The 16,373-nt window shown below is 39.6% G+C and overlaps 2 protein-coding genes across 2 annotated transcripts in view; one reads left to right on the forward strand and one right to left on the reverse strand.

Annotated features, from left to right (window-relative positions):
• LOC115236525 overlaps positions 1-16,373 on the reverse strand; it is a 146,100-nt gene that overhangs the window by 112,320 nt on the left and 17,407 nt on the right. The window lies entirely within an intron of this gene.
• Positions 1-16,373, forward strand: part of LOC115236526 (atrophin-1-like) — a 118,979-nt gene that overhangs the window by 92,103 nt on the left and 10,503 nt on the right. The window contains 1 exon segment of the mRNA XM_029809036.1: positions 1,700-1,769. Coding sequence (XP_029664896.1) covers positions 1,700-1,769 — 70 coding nt within the window.

Raw genomic sequence — 16,373 nt, forward strand, 5'->3', positions numbered from 1 at the left:
TCTCTCTCTCTCTCTCTCTCTCTCTCTCTCTCTCTCTCTCTCTCTCACTCAATTTAACAAGTGCAGCGTGACATCGTGCGCGTGATTAGGTTTAATTAATAGATTTCGCGAAAAATGTGAGAAACGATACTCGTTTACTTAAAAAATGTAAATTAGCTAAGAATAAACGGGAAGAAGAAAATAAATAATAAAGCGATTATTAATATTATCTAATACATAAAATCACAAGCAGAATATAATCAAATCAAAAAATGTGATATAGTTTTTCGGTTACATTATTACAGTTATTATAAAATCATATTAAAAAGAGATGAAATATTCATTGTGTATGCGGAGAGTAGCATTGAAAAATTAAAATTGTTAATTTCAACATCGAAAAAGCATCGCGCTGTTCCATTTTTATCCAAGGGTTTCAATTACCACATTTTTGATTTTGAAAAAGCATTCATTGCTCCAATGCAATCTGCTGATGCGGTTGTATTCATAGGAAATCGAGTAAAATCGGGAAAAAAAATATTGAAAATGTAGAGACGTTAGACGAGCTTAAGCAGAATTGAACAGGAGACCAAAACAAATGTTTGTTTGATCCTGCCATTCTCATTCATCGATGGATTGGAAGTGCGTATTAAAAATGTGTTAGTTTAATTACGTTTAATATTTTTGCATAATTCGAAAAGAGATGCCAAAGCATTCGACAGCGGCTCGAAATTTTCACGAAACAGGACTTGTTTCAACAATTTGCAATTTCACATTTTGCAGATTAAAAACGTTGCATTGAAGCACTCTCATAATAATGGAATTAATTTCATCGTATATATAATATGGATACATGCAATTTTTCGTCGAGCGTGTCTTTTTAGGAAGCTTTTGGAGTTAAATTAAACATTATGCATATAGCAAACATTCAAACTATATATATCTGCATAATATACGCTTTTAATTATTAGATATTATTTTTATATTTATAATTACGATCGAGCGCAAGCTTTGCTAACAATAAGTTAAAAATATCTCTTCGCGAAGAGGAATGCCTTCTGAACTTCGTAAACTTTTGCTCATCAAAATTCCTTCGTCAATTTCAAGCTATCCATGAATAATTTTCATATTATATATGGTTCATATTATATATGGTTAGTCGTATTTATGTATAATTAATTATGGTAAGGCCTACTATAAATACGCCTTTTTTATCGCGTGCTAGACTAAAATGTTGATAAAGCGAACTCTTTTCTCTCTAAAGTCTCGGCTTAGCTTTGACAATCGGTAGAAAGTGAAATTAATTATGTCGACAGCAACGCGTGACGCAAACGACTCGATAAGTTTTTCCTCGAATCTAGAAAAACTCGATGGAAACTCGAGGATACGGAGACAATAATTTCGCCGTTTCGTAGTACGGAAATAAGTCTGGAAATAAGAGTAATAATTTCTAGGAGATCGACACGCGGATTCGAAGAATTTCCAAAATAAAGAGAACAAATACAGCGATATGGATGAAAAAGCGACTTAAAAATATCTTCCTTCTTTTCATGATTCATTCATGATTATGAATAATTAAGATAACGCTGAATTAATCGCGCCTGTGCTAATGCAAACATATTCGCGATTTGATCAGATAATATTTCAATCGCGAATGTTATATAAGATAAAATATAGAACACAAATAAAGATTCTCTAACAAATTTTACGTTTTATTTTATAGATTGGTATCAACCCCGGATTATTCGCGGCATATAAGGGACATCACTACGCTGGACCTGGAAATCACTTCTGTGAGTTAATCTACATATTAATTTTTATATCTATGCCCATTTTTATATATGCCCATCTTGTCAAGAATTACGTTAAATAATACGACAAATAATGATAACATTACGTGATAATAATATTAATTAACAAAATGGTTACAAGTATTAAAAGTATTATTTTATTACTATAACCAATATTTTTAAAATAATAATTTATTACTCTGATCAAATTATATCTATATATATATATAATTTATACTTCTTAAGTTCACATTTTCTATGAGTAGCAAAATAACGACAATAAACAAAGAAAACTAAAGAAAGAAAGTGTTTCGCGATGAAAGCGATGAGCTGTGAAGTCATAATAATAAGTGAAAGGCGAGAGCACAGAAGAAAGAGTCTCGTAGCCACTGACAATACCATCACTTGGGTATAAATTCGCAATTCGAATTCCGAACATCTGTATAAACGAGCGACCAATGTGTCCGACAATCGTGGCGCTAACGAACCCACACCATTACCATAGCCTTGCAAGCGAGCCTCGCCTTTGCGTCTCAAAGTTTCCGCATAAAATTGCATAACGTTATACTCGCCCGAGGAAAATCAAGTGCGCTTTGCGCAACAATTATCAAGTCAACGAGAAAATCAGAGTCGGTGAGGAGAAAAAAGGTGACAAGAAAGGAGAACGATTATCGTTCGCGAGCCTGAATGTAAAGAGCTTTGAAAAATCGGACGAATTCATTGATCGTTTTTTACGAAAAAAAAAAAAAAAATAATAAAATAAAATGCAAAACATCGATGCATCAACTTAGAATAGTTGACTTTCACGTTGATTAATGCACAATCAGGATTTCAAAATCCTGATGTGAAATGTTAACCTAGGATCCGCAGGATCCGCAGGATCCGCAAACTAAAACGCGCCCCTGACAAGCTCGGTAGAAAATTCGGGAAAAACCCTCCCGTCGAGAGTCTCTCGCGACCCCTATGATCCGATATCCAGCCCTCATCTCGCGCTTTTTTTCTGCACCGGGAAACACCCGGGATCTGAAATCGCGAAGCCTGCATCGATGAACACACACGAGAGCCGCTGCAACGCGCATAAATCACTCACGGCATGGGTTGTAAAATCTACAGTTTTAATACAGCACATACCCTCCATGTACATATACCGCGCGTTTATTTTTTGCGTTGCTTGTGTAACATCGATTAATATATTTTAATCTGATTTATATGCGGCGCATAATGGACATTATAAAAATCTTCATCAATATCAGATAAAAACTCGCTCCCGGGAGAAACATGCCGAAATAATTGCGTTCTTTGTGTTACATCTCTTCGCATGACTTAACAATTTTTCTATCAAAAGTAGAGGAGTACTAATTCGATAAATATATATAAAAGAAAAATTTATACAATATTTAAAAATTCAGAAAATAAATATTAATATAAATTCTGTATCAATTGAAAGCTGTTTAACATATGTCGGTATAGAACGGAAAGATAATAATTTACTCGTTAATCAAAGGAATAATTATCTCGCCAGAGATATTGCTCTCCGATAAAATGTGGTTTCTCCGCGTTTCTTGGATTCGTGCGAAGCTTGACGAATCGGGCGATGGAATATAACGATTTTACAGCGGCTATCTTGGATGCAACTGCCGAAGCGCACGCACGGCAAGCACGTGCGTATTAATGCGCCCCCATGCACCAAGCGACGTATCGCTGCCGGTAGCCCTCCCTCACCCGCCCCCCCCCCCCCCCGCGGTGAGTGCGCTGTACGCATACAACATGCTTAATGTAATGTAGCGTAATATATAATACAAACCCGCGGCTACCTGCAGGTTTACGCGCCCGATTATTGCACTGCCGTAATAGCTGTAAGCGTTTACTTTCGTCCGTGAGTGTGTATCGCGATCAAATATTTGCGTCCATGCCAACGTAATGACAATATAAGATATTGGGGAACCCGCGTAAGTGAATGTATATAAGAGGGACGGTTCGACTATTAACGCATTATTAATCGGAAGCGTAATAACTATAACAGTCGCTGTGTTATTTATGACGGCAAACCGGAAGAGCACGGATAGAGATGGTCCTACATTATGTATGTCGCGGCACTCCTGCACAATCTCTATCTCTAATCCGAACGTTCACGAAACTATATACCGTGTGATTCAAAAATACGCCAGGCGTTAACTTAATTATTTTTTAACGCTTTAAACACACTAATAATATTAAGGCATTTTTTTAATTTTCTTTCGTCAAAATTATCCTGATCTTTATAAATAAATTCCCTGAAATTGTCTCATTTTTCGTGGCATTTCATGACTTTACTACTCTCCTTGAACTTTTTTTTTAACAATGCCCAGAGAGACGAAATAAACGCGCACGCGATTGCTTCGACTCGAGCGGTATATACACGCGGCGCGTTTACGTCCGCCATCCTTATGCACGCAATTTCCGATGCGTGCACCGACGAGGCGCACGCGCGACCATCCCCGTGCGGGCTTTAAATAAACAATTTTCGCGCTAACGTCCTGGCCGATGCCTATTATCTACGCATGCCTCCCGCGGCGGCTGCAACATTGCATATAGGATGTTCGAAAACTAACGCTGTTCCTTCCATCTAAGAAGCTCCCATCAATTCGAACCAGATATTCTCCTCGTAAAAACCATTTAATTTTTCATAATTTTGTATTAAAGCCGTATTAAAATAATTTCCACGTGAAATTAATCAAATAATTTATTACAATTTTGGCTCGTGATTATAAACGAAAAATACGCATTTATATATTAATGAGAGAAGTTTCCCTCCACACTGCGAGTTGATCATAGATCCTTTCGACGAAGAAGGCGATTCCGGGACACCCGGTAGATACATACAACCTCTACTTGCTTGTGTCATGGATACACGCGCGGGCGACATATATATATGCATATATATATATATACGTACATACATATATACACGGTGAAGTTAGGTGCACGCCGCTGGATTTTCCAGGGTTTTCCCAGGGTTGCGGTAGAGCGTTGAACCGGGTGGAGGGTGGTCGACGTGTAAGGGTGGAAGGGAGAACAGCAGCGAGTGAACGGATGGTGATGGGCGAGGGGGACGAGGAAGAGGAGGAGAAAGAGGATGAGGAGATGGAAACGGCATGGAAAGGGGGGATAGAGAGAGATAGATGCGGAGGGTGAGAGAGAGGGAGGGCGCGCGGCGAGGGAGGGAGAAACTATAATGAGTGGTGCGCGTGAGGGAGAGAACGGAATAAAAAGAGGGGTAGGAGGTGGTAGGGTTGGCGAGGAGGGCGGCTGGGCGGAACGGGGGAAAAAGCAGGGTTGGTACAGGGGTAAAAAGGTTGGAAGCTGTGGCAACTGCCGCGGCGGCAGCGGCAGGGGCAGGGGTGCAGGAGGGAGGGAACTGTGCTCGCTTGCGAACGACGGTGGAGGGGAAGGCGGGGGTTGGATCGAGCACGACGGGTCAATTTGAGTATTCGGGGGAGCATGGGGATGAGAGAGGGTGGTGGCGGACGCATGGTCCAGGGGCCTAAAGGCAGTAAACGTCGAAAAATCCGACCGCGTTCGGGCCGTTCGATGGCTCGGAAAAGGGTCGAAGCTGCGATCGACCATTACAACGCGCGAATCGAGTATCGCGCGTCGTGCATCGGTGGTGCGCGCGTTGTAACGTCGAGAGACCGCACCGGGGATATAGGGGCGAAACACACACGGAAAGGGAGAAAGAGAGAGAGAGAGACAGAGAGAAAGAGAGAGATACGCGGCTCTTTTCCGTAATTTCGGGGTGAGCCGGTAGGGTCGATTAACGGGGCCGTGATTCACCCGTTAGATCGGTAAGGAGGAAGTTCGCTCGCTCACGCGTCGCAGATTTGCGATTGTATTTCGATCTCTGTTTTCTTTATCCTCGCAGTGGAGTTCGCGAGATAAGTGTTTCACCTTGTTGATGTCGGTGGTGATTTTTCGCCGGAGAAGTTGTAACTTTTTCTCTAGTGAAAATTTTCAGATGATTCGATCATTTCAGTGAAATCCATTCGACAAATTCTATTACTCTTCGCGGAGTGCATATAATGCGGTAACTCGCTACGGATATATAACGCTCGCAAGATTCTTGGAGAAATGATAATCATGTGAGAGAGAAGTATATTTATATATACCTGTCTTGTGCGGAAAGACATGCTTAATCCTTTGTGACAGATTCGTTTAATAATAGAAATTGAATTACATATTTGAATGACTGAAATGGCTAAAACGATGCGTATTGTTAAATTACTATTTTACATATGCATATATATATATATATATATGTAAAGTTTAACAACATACATGTATCGTAATTGCAATTAATTATTCGTTAATTTATATATATATAATTGATGAGCTCATTCATGTTTCTATTCTCACGTTTCCATCTATTTGAATTTTATCACTTCTTAATACATGTGTTGTTCTTAATGCATTGCTATGATATATTAAGCGTAAACTAGTTCTGCATTCAAATTCAAATGCACTCGGCTCGTGCCATCACAAACCTGTTACCTGTTACACGTATTTGTCCGGTTCAACAGTATGCTATTTTACAATGTGTTATAATCACGTTACCGCAACGTTACTGCAGATATAACGTACGCATCGTGAAACGTCCCATCCGCAGATCCATAATATTATCTACTTATAATATACGGAATATCTCAGGATGCATTAAATAAGCTGTTAGCTCTTGAATCAAATTTGTATTAGGATAAAGTTTGTTTAAAGTTAAGTACAAAGTTCTATGTTATTGTCATGAAAACTTAAAAAGATTTTCTAATTTGCAATGTTAAATAACTTCCTCAATAACTTCCTTTAAAGAGCATACATTCACTCTGACTTTCAATCCTAAACTTGGTAGACTTAAAAGCGAATTGTAATATATTTCATAGATATATGTGTGTGTATATAAACAAGATGAAATTTCACGTGTATGTAAAAATTTCCTCTTCCAGGATATCTTCATTCACGACCTAAAAATTAAATTAGAAATGCAAACGTAACTACACGGAAAATAAATTTATAGGATTTCGATTAAGATTTTGTCCCCGGAATCGTGCATATTTGATTGAATGTAATCCGCGAAAGACATCCCGGCAAAGTTTCCAACTTCCCTCTCGCGAACTCGAGAACATCTGAAAACGGGTTAAGGGTCGGAAGTTTCGCGCCGCCGCTCGCCGCGCGCACGGTTTATATCATCCCCCGGAATGTTGAGGGAAAAAGTTTCTCCGGCACACGGACACAACTAGTTCGAAGATTTTCCCGCCGGCGACGACTCGATTCCGCGGAATTGCCGAACGCGTCACGATGTGGTTATCATTTTGGGGAGTTTTCCGCTGATCATAACACCGTAATCTACAGTTCTGCCTAAATTAATTAAATCCTGGGATTAAATTAAGAAGAGTTACGCACGATATTTTTTTTCATGATCATGAAAAAACAAATGCATAAGTCGACGAAAGCATTTTAATTGACGACAATAAATTCAAAATTAATTTGAATTTAGAGAAATAAAAAACAAAAGGAAATTGATGGAAATAGAATAATATTTTTATTATAATTGTTAAATTTACTATTAATTAATATAAGTGATATAAATTGTGCGTTAATAAAAAGACAGATTGCAATTGTATAAGATAAATTAAAATTTGTTTTTTTTTTTTTTTTTTTAAACTCGATTTCTATACGCGTTATTCTGATTGAAATATCGAAATGCATATATATTCCAAGATACATATTTCCAACGTTGCTCCTCATCCACCTTCCCGATGCTGAATCATGACACTTGCGAGGTAGTATCTAAGATTGCGCCCGAAAGCGCGTGCGAGAGAGGAGAAACTTTTTCCCTCGCAATTGATTGCGCGACCCAATCTACCGGGAAACCTTTTCGCACAATGCAAAATATGCGCAACGAGTAATTTCCCGAATATCTCATTTTCGCAAACATTTCCGACGTATTGTTGATTTTTCCGCGGGCTCTGTGTGTTCGATTATTTCTGCACGATTTACGAAAAAATAAAAAATCAGCAAAAATGGAAAACCCGAAACGAGACGCATTCCGGAAGATTTCGCTTTTATCGCGCGCAAATATTTCTTCGCCGTTGACGAACGTCGAACGCACACGCGACATGCTCTCGTAGGGCAGTATATTCGGTCGATGACCCACTTCGCGCGCGAAGTTACTCGGACGGTACCAAAATTGGACTTGATTGATCGACTTTATTATTTAGCCCTGTCAACCGCATTCTGCAGCTGGAATTTAAATCGCGCTAAAATCAGAGACGGTTATCATCATCCGCGATCTCTGTTTTAAATATCTTAATTTATAACGGATATATTATAAATGAGAATAAGAAAATTAGTTATTGAAAGCTCATTTTGTCAATCACGAATATATTGACCTTATTTTTAAAATCATATTATCTAGAAATTTTCATATTTCGTGACTACATATATAATGATTTAATAAAATAAAAATCCCAGAATATATATAATTCACTTTTCAAAAAATTGGTAAACATAAAATTGATAATAAAAATGTGTGCTTAAATTAATAATAATTTCCTTCAAATATTATCACAAAAAATGTTCTTCAAATTTTGTTCTTACATATATACTATATTGAACCATGTCTTCATTTATTTAACGTCTGGTGATTCCAACATCATCTTCGCTGTTTTTATCAAACGAGCTAATAATAAAACTCATCTCTATTATGTAATAATTATCTTGAATTCATTTACAATAAATCGCGCAACAGTAAGACATAATACACCGCAAAGCACGGTTTTGTGAGGAATCGCGGCTCCGTTTTGCCGGTCGTCGTGTACCAAAGGTCCGAAGGAGGAAAAACTTTTTCTCGGCCAAAGAGAGTCGCCTCGTCTTGTCGATTCGGGGGGACAGCGGGTGCTCGCGACACGATACGGCACTCGGGGGCACTCGGTCGCCGACCTAATTCGTCGTCGTCGGCGGGGAGAAGGAGAGAGAGAGACAGTTTTTCGAACGGTGCGCGAAAGTTGAACGTGACCGGCGAAACTTTTCGTGGTCGTGCCAAGCCCCCGAGTCCCCGCGACGCGACGCGACGCGACGTACACAAACGCGCAGCTTCACCAGTCAGGACCGACCGAGCGACCACCCTCGACGGCGACCTCGACCCCCCTCCCCTCCCCCCGTCCAACTTGTTGTAAGAGACCCTCGGAGAGTTGGCCGTGCGCCGCGACCGACCTAACGAGGGTAACTAGCCGGCATTACCGAGGGAAATATTGGTTGGGCGCGAATCGTTCGCGACAGCTGCGCGAAATCGCAGGAGCTCTTGGCAGACAAAGTCGTGTCCTTTGACGAAATTATTTGAGACCCCGAAATTCTCCATGTTAATTAATCTATAAATTTTAACACGGGCATACATAAATCTATGAAAATATAATATTTCTTTTATGAATAGACAACGTGTTTCTTCTAATAAACATAGATCTGGTAAAATGTTTCTCCCTTATATAACAAGATCATTTTTAAAATATCATATCCTCACTGCATAAAATATATTATATATATATATATATAATATATAAGCAATTTTTTAAATATGGAAAATAATGCGCGAAAGCTTTATATTATCACAGAAAATATACGTCGGGGATCATTAAATCAAATATGTATTTAATAAAACGTTAAAACGAATGTAATAAATAATGGCTAATTGCAATTTGCAGATTTTAAAATTGTATTAAATCTATATTCCCTACAAAGAGAAAGGATAAACGAGAAAGTAATATATTATGAATATCTCCAGAGGGGGGCGAATTACTTGTATAACACGTATGCGCAATAAATTGAAGGAAAATTATGCGCATTTAAGCGTAAGATACGCAAAATTATATCCCTCCTGACAACGTTTATCAATGTTTCAGGAGAGCCGGTACGGTATCATAGCGTAGGACAACGTGGTGCATGGGGGTCGCGCACTCTCTTTCAAATCGTATTTTTATTCTCTTTTTTTTTTTTACAACGATGTTTCGAGTCTCGAATTCGCATCCATATCAATTCGGGGAGTGTTTTCACACAAATATAAAACATTTTACTTTTTTTTATCGTTTTCGACCGATCCAGATTGTCGTGTGGTTATTTTATAACCGCCGTGTATATACACACGCGCGCGGCAATCCTTTACCCACGCTGGTCGGCGCGCCGGTTCGATAGTTCACGGCACTCGGTCGAAGTTTTCTATCGGAGAAACTTTTTTCCTATAGAGAAGAGCGTTCTTAAGGGGTCATGACATCGCTCGGAGAGCTTTCGCACCGAGATTATCCTCCCTGCCGCCTATCGATAATCGATTATGCGAGCCGATGGTCGCACGTGAGAACCTTAAGGCTGATGTTACACGTGAAGTATAACGGGAAACGCAAACTGTGCTCTCGCTTACTTGTTGTTGTTATTGTTGTTTTGGAGCGGCATTAGATAATAACAACCCACATAACGGATGAAACTTCTGCAATATCTTATTTAAGTCTTCCTCCCACGCTTTTTTGCGTTACTTTGTTTTTTATATTTCGGTAATTATAGTAGAAAGTTTAGGTCGATTAATCGATTCTACTTTTTCACGTGTAACGCTACGTAAGAAGGAAAACAAAGTCCCGATAAATTTCTCGTTCGTCTCAATTATACGGATGATATTTGAATCTTTTAATATCTCATACATGTCGCTTTTCGCGTTTTAGTCGTGAGATTTATTATGAGAAAGATTTTATCACATTTTTCGCGTATAATTCCTACGTATCTTATCATAATCGTAATTAAATTTTGCAGATAATTCAATTCCGATATCGCGATACGTTTAAATATAATTAAGGTGCATAATGTCGAATTTTACAAGACAGATATAACTTAGATGAATAAATTTTTCTTCATTTCAGTGAACAAGGTTTAAAAGTAAAGACGGCCCGAAGAATTTCGCGACGAATAAAATTTTCTTGCGTTACCTTTACTCTGCACAAAAATTAATAGATATAGCAAGTTAGAGATAAACAAAAGGAAAACGCATTCGATTCAGGACAAGCAACGTCTCGATAATTCAAAGTTTCTAATCGATAAGTCACGTTCCATTTGCGCGAGCGTATCGAGACGCTTCGATGATTTCAATATTCCCAAGTGCGATGACAAATCTTTCCGTGGCGCGTAATTGCCGGACGATATATAAAACGTATATGCCGTCGGTGAATTAAATCGTAAGTGGAAAGTAGTTAAGGTCCGCCATTGCCCAGCGCGCAGACAGTGGATGAAGTGATTATTGTCGGAATGCGGTCAGGCGGGTAGGTAGGTACACGGAGAACGAGTACTCGCGGGTACACTTCGTTTCCCGTGTTTTCTTTCTCCGCGATTCGGGTAATTTATCGTCGTAACTGCAAAGAGAGGGAGGAGAATAAACCGCGAGCGCGCGCATCGGTCATACCGTACATAATCCCGTTAAACGAAAGGAAACGTAAGCGAACCATTGAATGGCGATCCATTGAGAGTTTATAGATGGATTTATCGATCATTTTCGTGACTTATCCAGACCGGTTAAATGCGCGCAAATATATATTCCCGAGAAATAATAATTAGAAGGCACGCTATGCGTTAAAATTAATTGTTGCACACGATAAAGTTTGATGGTGTTTAAAAACAAATAGTCGATATAAAATCATGCCGGTTTTGTGTACATATTGTCGTATTAATATTAAAACTCCACTTATTTTGATTTGAATGTTACAGCGTTGTGTACGCTAAAAAATTATATAATATTAATATTATATATCAAACACGGAAAATTTTATATTAAAGCATCAGATTTGTATGAATATTATTCAAAATATAATAGAGAAAATAAAATCAAATATCATAAGTTTGCTAGGCTGGGCGAAATTAAAAAATTAGATATCCCTTTACTCCATATTTTTTTATAACTGCAAAATGGATAACCTTTATGACATAACTAACGTAACATTGATTATCGACGTAGTCAGAATAAAATGTGAAGAGGGATATAACTAATAACATTGACATTCTCGCGTAAAACATCGGATGTTTACGTCTCGTGATTTCTCATGGTTAACAACGACGCAAATAATTTTTTCTTTTTGAAATAATAAACTTCTGTCTTCAAAATCCGACGCTAGAAATTTATTATTTCAAAAGCAAAATTTGACTCATGTAATTATTATTCGAGATATGCAAAACTATTATAATATCTCAAATAAAGAATACATATAATACATGAAAATATTATTTTAAATAAAGAAAACGTCAGTATATGTGAAACTCAGATGAATCAGAGAGTTAATATGATGCCTGATGGACAACGTCGCGACATTCTATTCGGGACATTCGCACTTTGCTCAAGAATTGCGAGTGGATATTGCTTCGAGGGCCATCACTAGACGCAAGACCGTCCTTTGGCGGTCGGTTGTCGTAGGTGGCAACGAAGGAGATGGCGAAGAAGGAGGTTGTGTAAGTCGAGGCTACATCAGTGGTAGTAACTATAATGAGTGTCGGCTGCGTGAGTGAGGAGAAGGCAGAGAGAGAAAGAGAGAGAGAGAGAAGAGCTGAGAAAGACGAAGGTGAAGGGGCGTGAGGACGAGGAGTTAGGTCGAGCAAGGGCGAGATGGGCGAAGGGTGCCGCGTTGGATGGCGAAGGGAGGAGGGTTAGGGAAGGGCGGAAAGGGCGAGTGTGGGAAAACGTGTAGCCTCAGCCTCCACCCTTTTCCACCCACCGACCACCCTGCCGCTGCTGCTCGGTCCAAGAGGGGCGGAGGAGGAGATGGTGGAGGAGGTGGAGGAGAAGGGCGAAAAGGGAGGACAGGGGGTGGTTAGGGGGTGGCGAGCAGGAGGAAAAAGGGACGGTCGAGGGAGATATAGCGAAGGGAGAGGGGTTGTCGCACGCCTATCCGCTCGATAGCAGCTTATAGTCCGTACACATTCACTACCTCCCTAGAATTTTGTGCCCTGCGTTTCTTTTTTTTCTTCTCTTCTTTCGATATTTCGCTCAAACAAGGACACCCTCGTGACTAGGCAAATGCATACAACACTGAGATTTCATTTCGGTCGTCGTCCGAATCTTATTTTCCGATTTACGAAGCGTCTATCTCTCGAGTGTGATTGAACACTGTGATTCATCCACTCGATATCTTTTAAAGATATGAGATTTTCTTTTTTTTTTTCATCATCGTTGCTCGTGCTAATTTTAGTTACGAGGAAACTTTATTTTTCATACAATTAATTATATTTCGTGTATTCTAGCTAGGATTATATAATTTAAAAAAAAAACAAATATATATATCCGAGTATTTCCAAACTAAGTTTATTTAACTCGCTCGATTAATTGACGAACCTAATCTCCCAAGTATAAAGACAGCGAATAAAGTACTATAAAGAATATGTTAACGGACAGTGGGTTAGAGTTATTTGAGAAGCTAGAAGGAAAGAGCGTCCGGAAAGAAAATACATACTACGTTGACTATCGAATGACGATTATACACAGTGCCCGTTCCTTAGCTTTAGCGCCTTTGTGAAACTGTATCTCATTGTGTCTCGGATAACAGAGACGTCAGCGGAATTACTGTGAGACATGAGCGGTCCTAACGCGAGAGCGTCGCGCTGCCGAGAAGATCTCCGCTTGAATCGTCCCAGAAGGACGTTTCTTCCTATTATCTCATTTTAACAGCCGGACGCGGCGTATCGGACGGAAGGAAAGTCGCTTCAAAGTCGCGGGCGAACGACCGAATTCGCTTGACGCGGTCCGGAGGCCCCTCGGCGCGTTTTAATTAAAAAAAAATATCCTCGGCTGTGCGCGCGAGTACGGCAAAGCTGAAATTACTCGGGATGAACATCCCGAGTGAGAAAAGAAGCACCGGCGTCTTGAGACTTCCGCGCTGGGGATATCATTAAGCACACCTGGATCTAATACGTGCTCGTTCGCAAATTGTGGCACTGAGATATACCCGCCCGCTTCTCTCCCCCTTTCGCCACTCCCTCCCCCTCCGACATCCTCCACACAGGCAGCGGCGAGGGAAAAAGAGAGCAACGTTGAGAACGCTCGACCGTTTCCTAGGTCGCCGCCGACGGGTCCTCGTCCTGGAAAACCCTGAAAATTGATTTTCCAGGCGCGGTCTCCCGCGTTACCCACGCACAGGTCTCTCTCGGTTGCATCGATTTTCACCTGGCTTCCCCCCTGCCCGCTACCCTCTTCTCTCTAGCCACCCATCGTGTATCCCTTCTTTCTCTCTCTCTCTCTCTCTCTCTCTCTCTCTCCTCCCGCCACCTCGTTGCTCGCCACCGTCGCGGACTCAAACCAGGCGTTCATTCAGAATCCGAGAGGAAAAAAAGAAGCGAAATCTAGGTCAATGGAGGTTTGAGAAATTTGCGATAGTCACTGCCGTTCGTTGCGGTTCACCATTCGTCCGAATTACGAGCGAGGAATATCGTCCGTGTCGATTTCACATTGTTTCGAAGGCGAATATACTCGTCGTCGATCGAAAAAAAAAAAAGAAAAATGCGCGTTTGGTAAAACGCGAGACTAACAATGCTCGTCGTCGGATTTCAGCGATGTCGATTAAGATGTTCAAAGTGACACAGGTTAATATGAATCTCCACAAAAAAAAATTTGTTTTATTTTATACCGTAGTGCAAAAATAGCAACTCTATATTTCATAGCCGTTTTTAATTGTTAAAGATATCTAATCTGAAAATCTGACGGAGCGTCACGAAAGATAACGCTAGAAGGAAAGGTCAGTTTGTAATTTACTTTACTGCTGTTACAGAATCTTACAGAATTGCGAGAAGTCCGCGCATATAATCGTAACGAGTTAGCGATCGTTTAGATAATAAATTGTACATTTCGCGCTAAATGATAGCCGAGATTCTCCGAGAGCAACTCCCTCGCGTGTCATTATCGTTGCCTGAAAATGAAGGAGGTAGGTTCTCACGCGCATTAGAAAAATATCAAGGGCGATATTTCTTCCCGAGCGCGTTGCTCGCCGCCGCCTCTCGTAACGAGAACGAGAGAATCCCGTGGCGGGGGAGGGGGTGGAAATGGGCGAGAAGAAAAATGCGATACGGAAGGTCCTGTTGCGCTTTCCCTGATGTACGGAACTCCATAAAGCGAGTTAAGTCGGACGTATTCTCCGCGGCAGCTTTCAAGTCCGAAAGTTCGGAAAGTTGGCGCGTCGCGAGGATCTCGGAGTTTTGACTGTTATATCGTAACACGATGGATTTTCAATCATATTGAGGAAATACTTGTTGCGGATATATCCTTAGATACCGATCGAATTCTATTTAAAATGACTTATTATTTTTATTTTGACCAAATTATAATTAAATCCGAAAAATTATTCTTTTTAAAACACGTTAATTTGAATTAAATGTGCGTGTGAAATATATTTGAGACTATTATTATATGTGTGTGAAACGAGATGTAAAGACATGCGAAGGAAACTGGAGCCGCGTAAATTTGCGGAGAATTTCAGTTGCATTAATATTCCTGACGATTGTCAGCAGGTATCAGTTATATGATTAATTCGTGATGCTAAATGAGATTATGCTGAAATTAATTATTCGGAATTTTCAGTTTGGTAGATTGGAAATATTATCTTCAGATTTCATATATCGCATATCGATTATGTATCAAGTTTCACGGTTTAGATATTCATTATTAAAAATATGGTAAAAATATATACGTAAATTATTTGGGAAAACTAATGGTTCCATTACAGAAAAATATTTGCATTGATTTTAATATTTATGACATATATTCCTCGTGCTTTTGTATTTTATATTTCCTATTTTATTTCTACTTCGTGATATATTATATTGGATGCTTAAAAAATTTAAATACTTTTTCTGCATCCTTTTATTTTCATATGTATTATTGAATACATTCTTCAAAAAGTGCTAATATTATTAATTATATTAGTCGAAACAGCGATAAGTTTACAATAATGTGTCATTTGAGACATAATTTATTTTATATGCAGACATATAATCAAAAAAAAAAAAAAAATCCTCTGTAACAGAAGTTTACGTTCTCAACTATTTTATTTGCTCGAAGAATTCTCGAATTTCCCATAAATTACCATAATTTTTCAACCCTAAAAAAAAGTCGCGCCCGAGATCGCATAGGATCTCAAGTTCCACTCCGATTACGTCCATATCAGAGACGAGTCACAATTTACGGACGACTCGACTCGGAACGGGCGCATTTGCTTTCCATCGGCGTACAAGGGAGCACACTTTTCACACCCTCGCTCGAAACACCATAAAGCACCCGGCGAGGCGGCAAGGTCGAGCGAAGTCAAGTTGGGTTAGGTTAGCGTCGTGAATGACGGAGGAGGGTCGCGTTTCGCCCCGATAAAGTTTGTTCGATCAGCCGTTAGTCTCCTTCTTATGGTCCCAAGCGCCCTTTCGTCGGGGCAAGCTTTAAGCTGCGCGCACACTTAAAAACTTACAAACATTCGCGCGAGGAATTCGCAAGTTTTCGACAAAAGAAGATAAGAGACGTATATACAGCTAAAAAAAAAAAAAAAAAAAAAAAAAAAAAAAAAAAAAAAAAAAAACAAGCCG

Source organism: Formica exsecta, unplaced genomic scaffold (assembly GCF_003651465.1).
Source record: "Formica exsecta isolate Colony F162 unplaced genomic scaffold, ASM365146v1 scaffold258, whole genome shotgun sequence".
Taxonomy (NCBI): Eukaryota; Metazoa; Arthropoda; class Insecta; order Hymenoptera; family Formicidae; genus Formica; species Formica exsecta.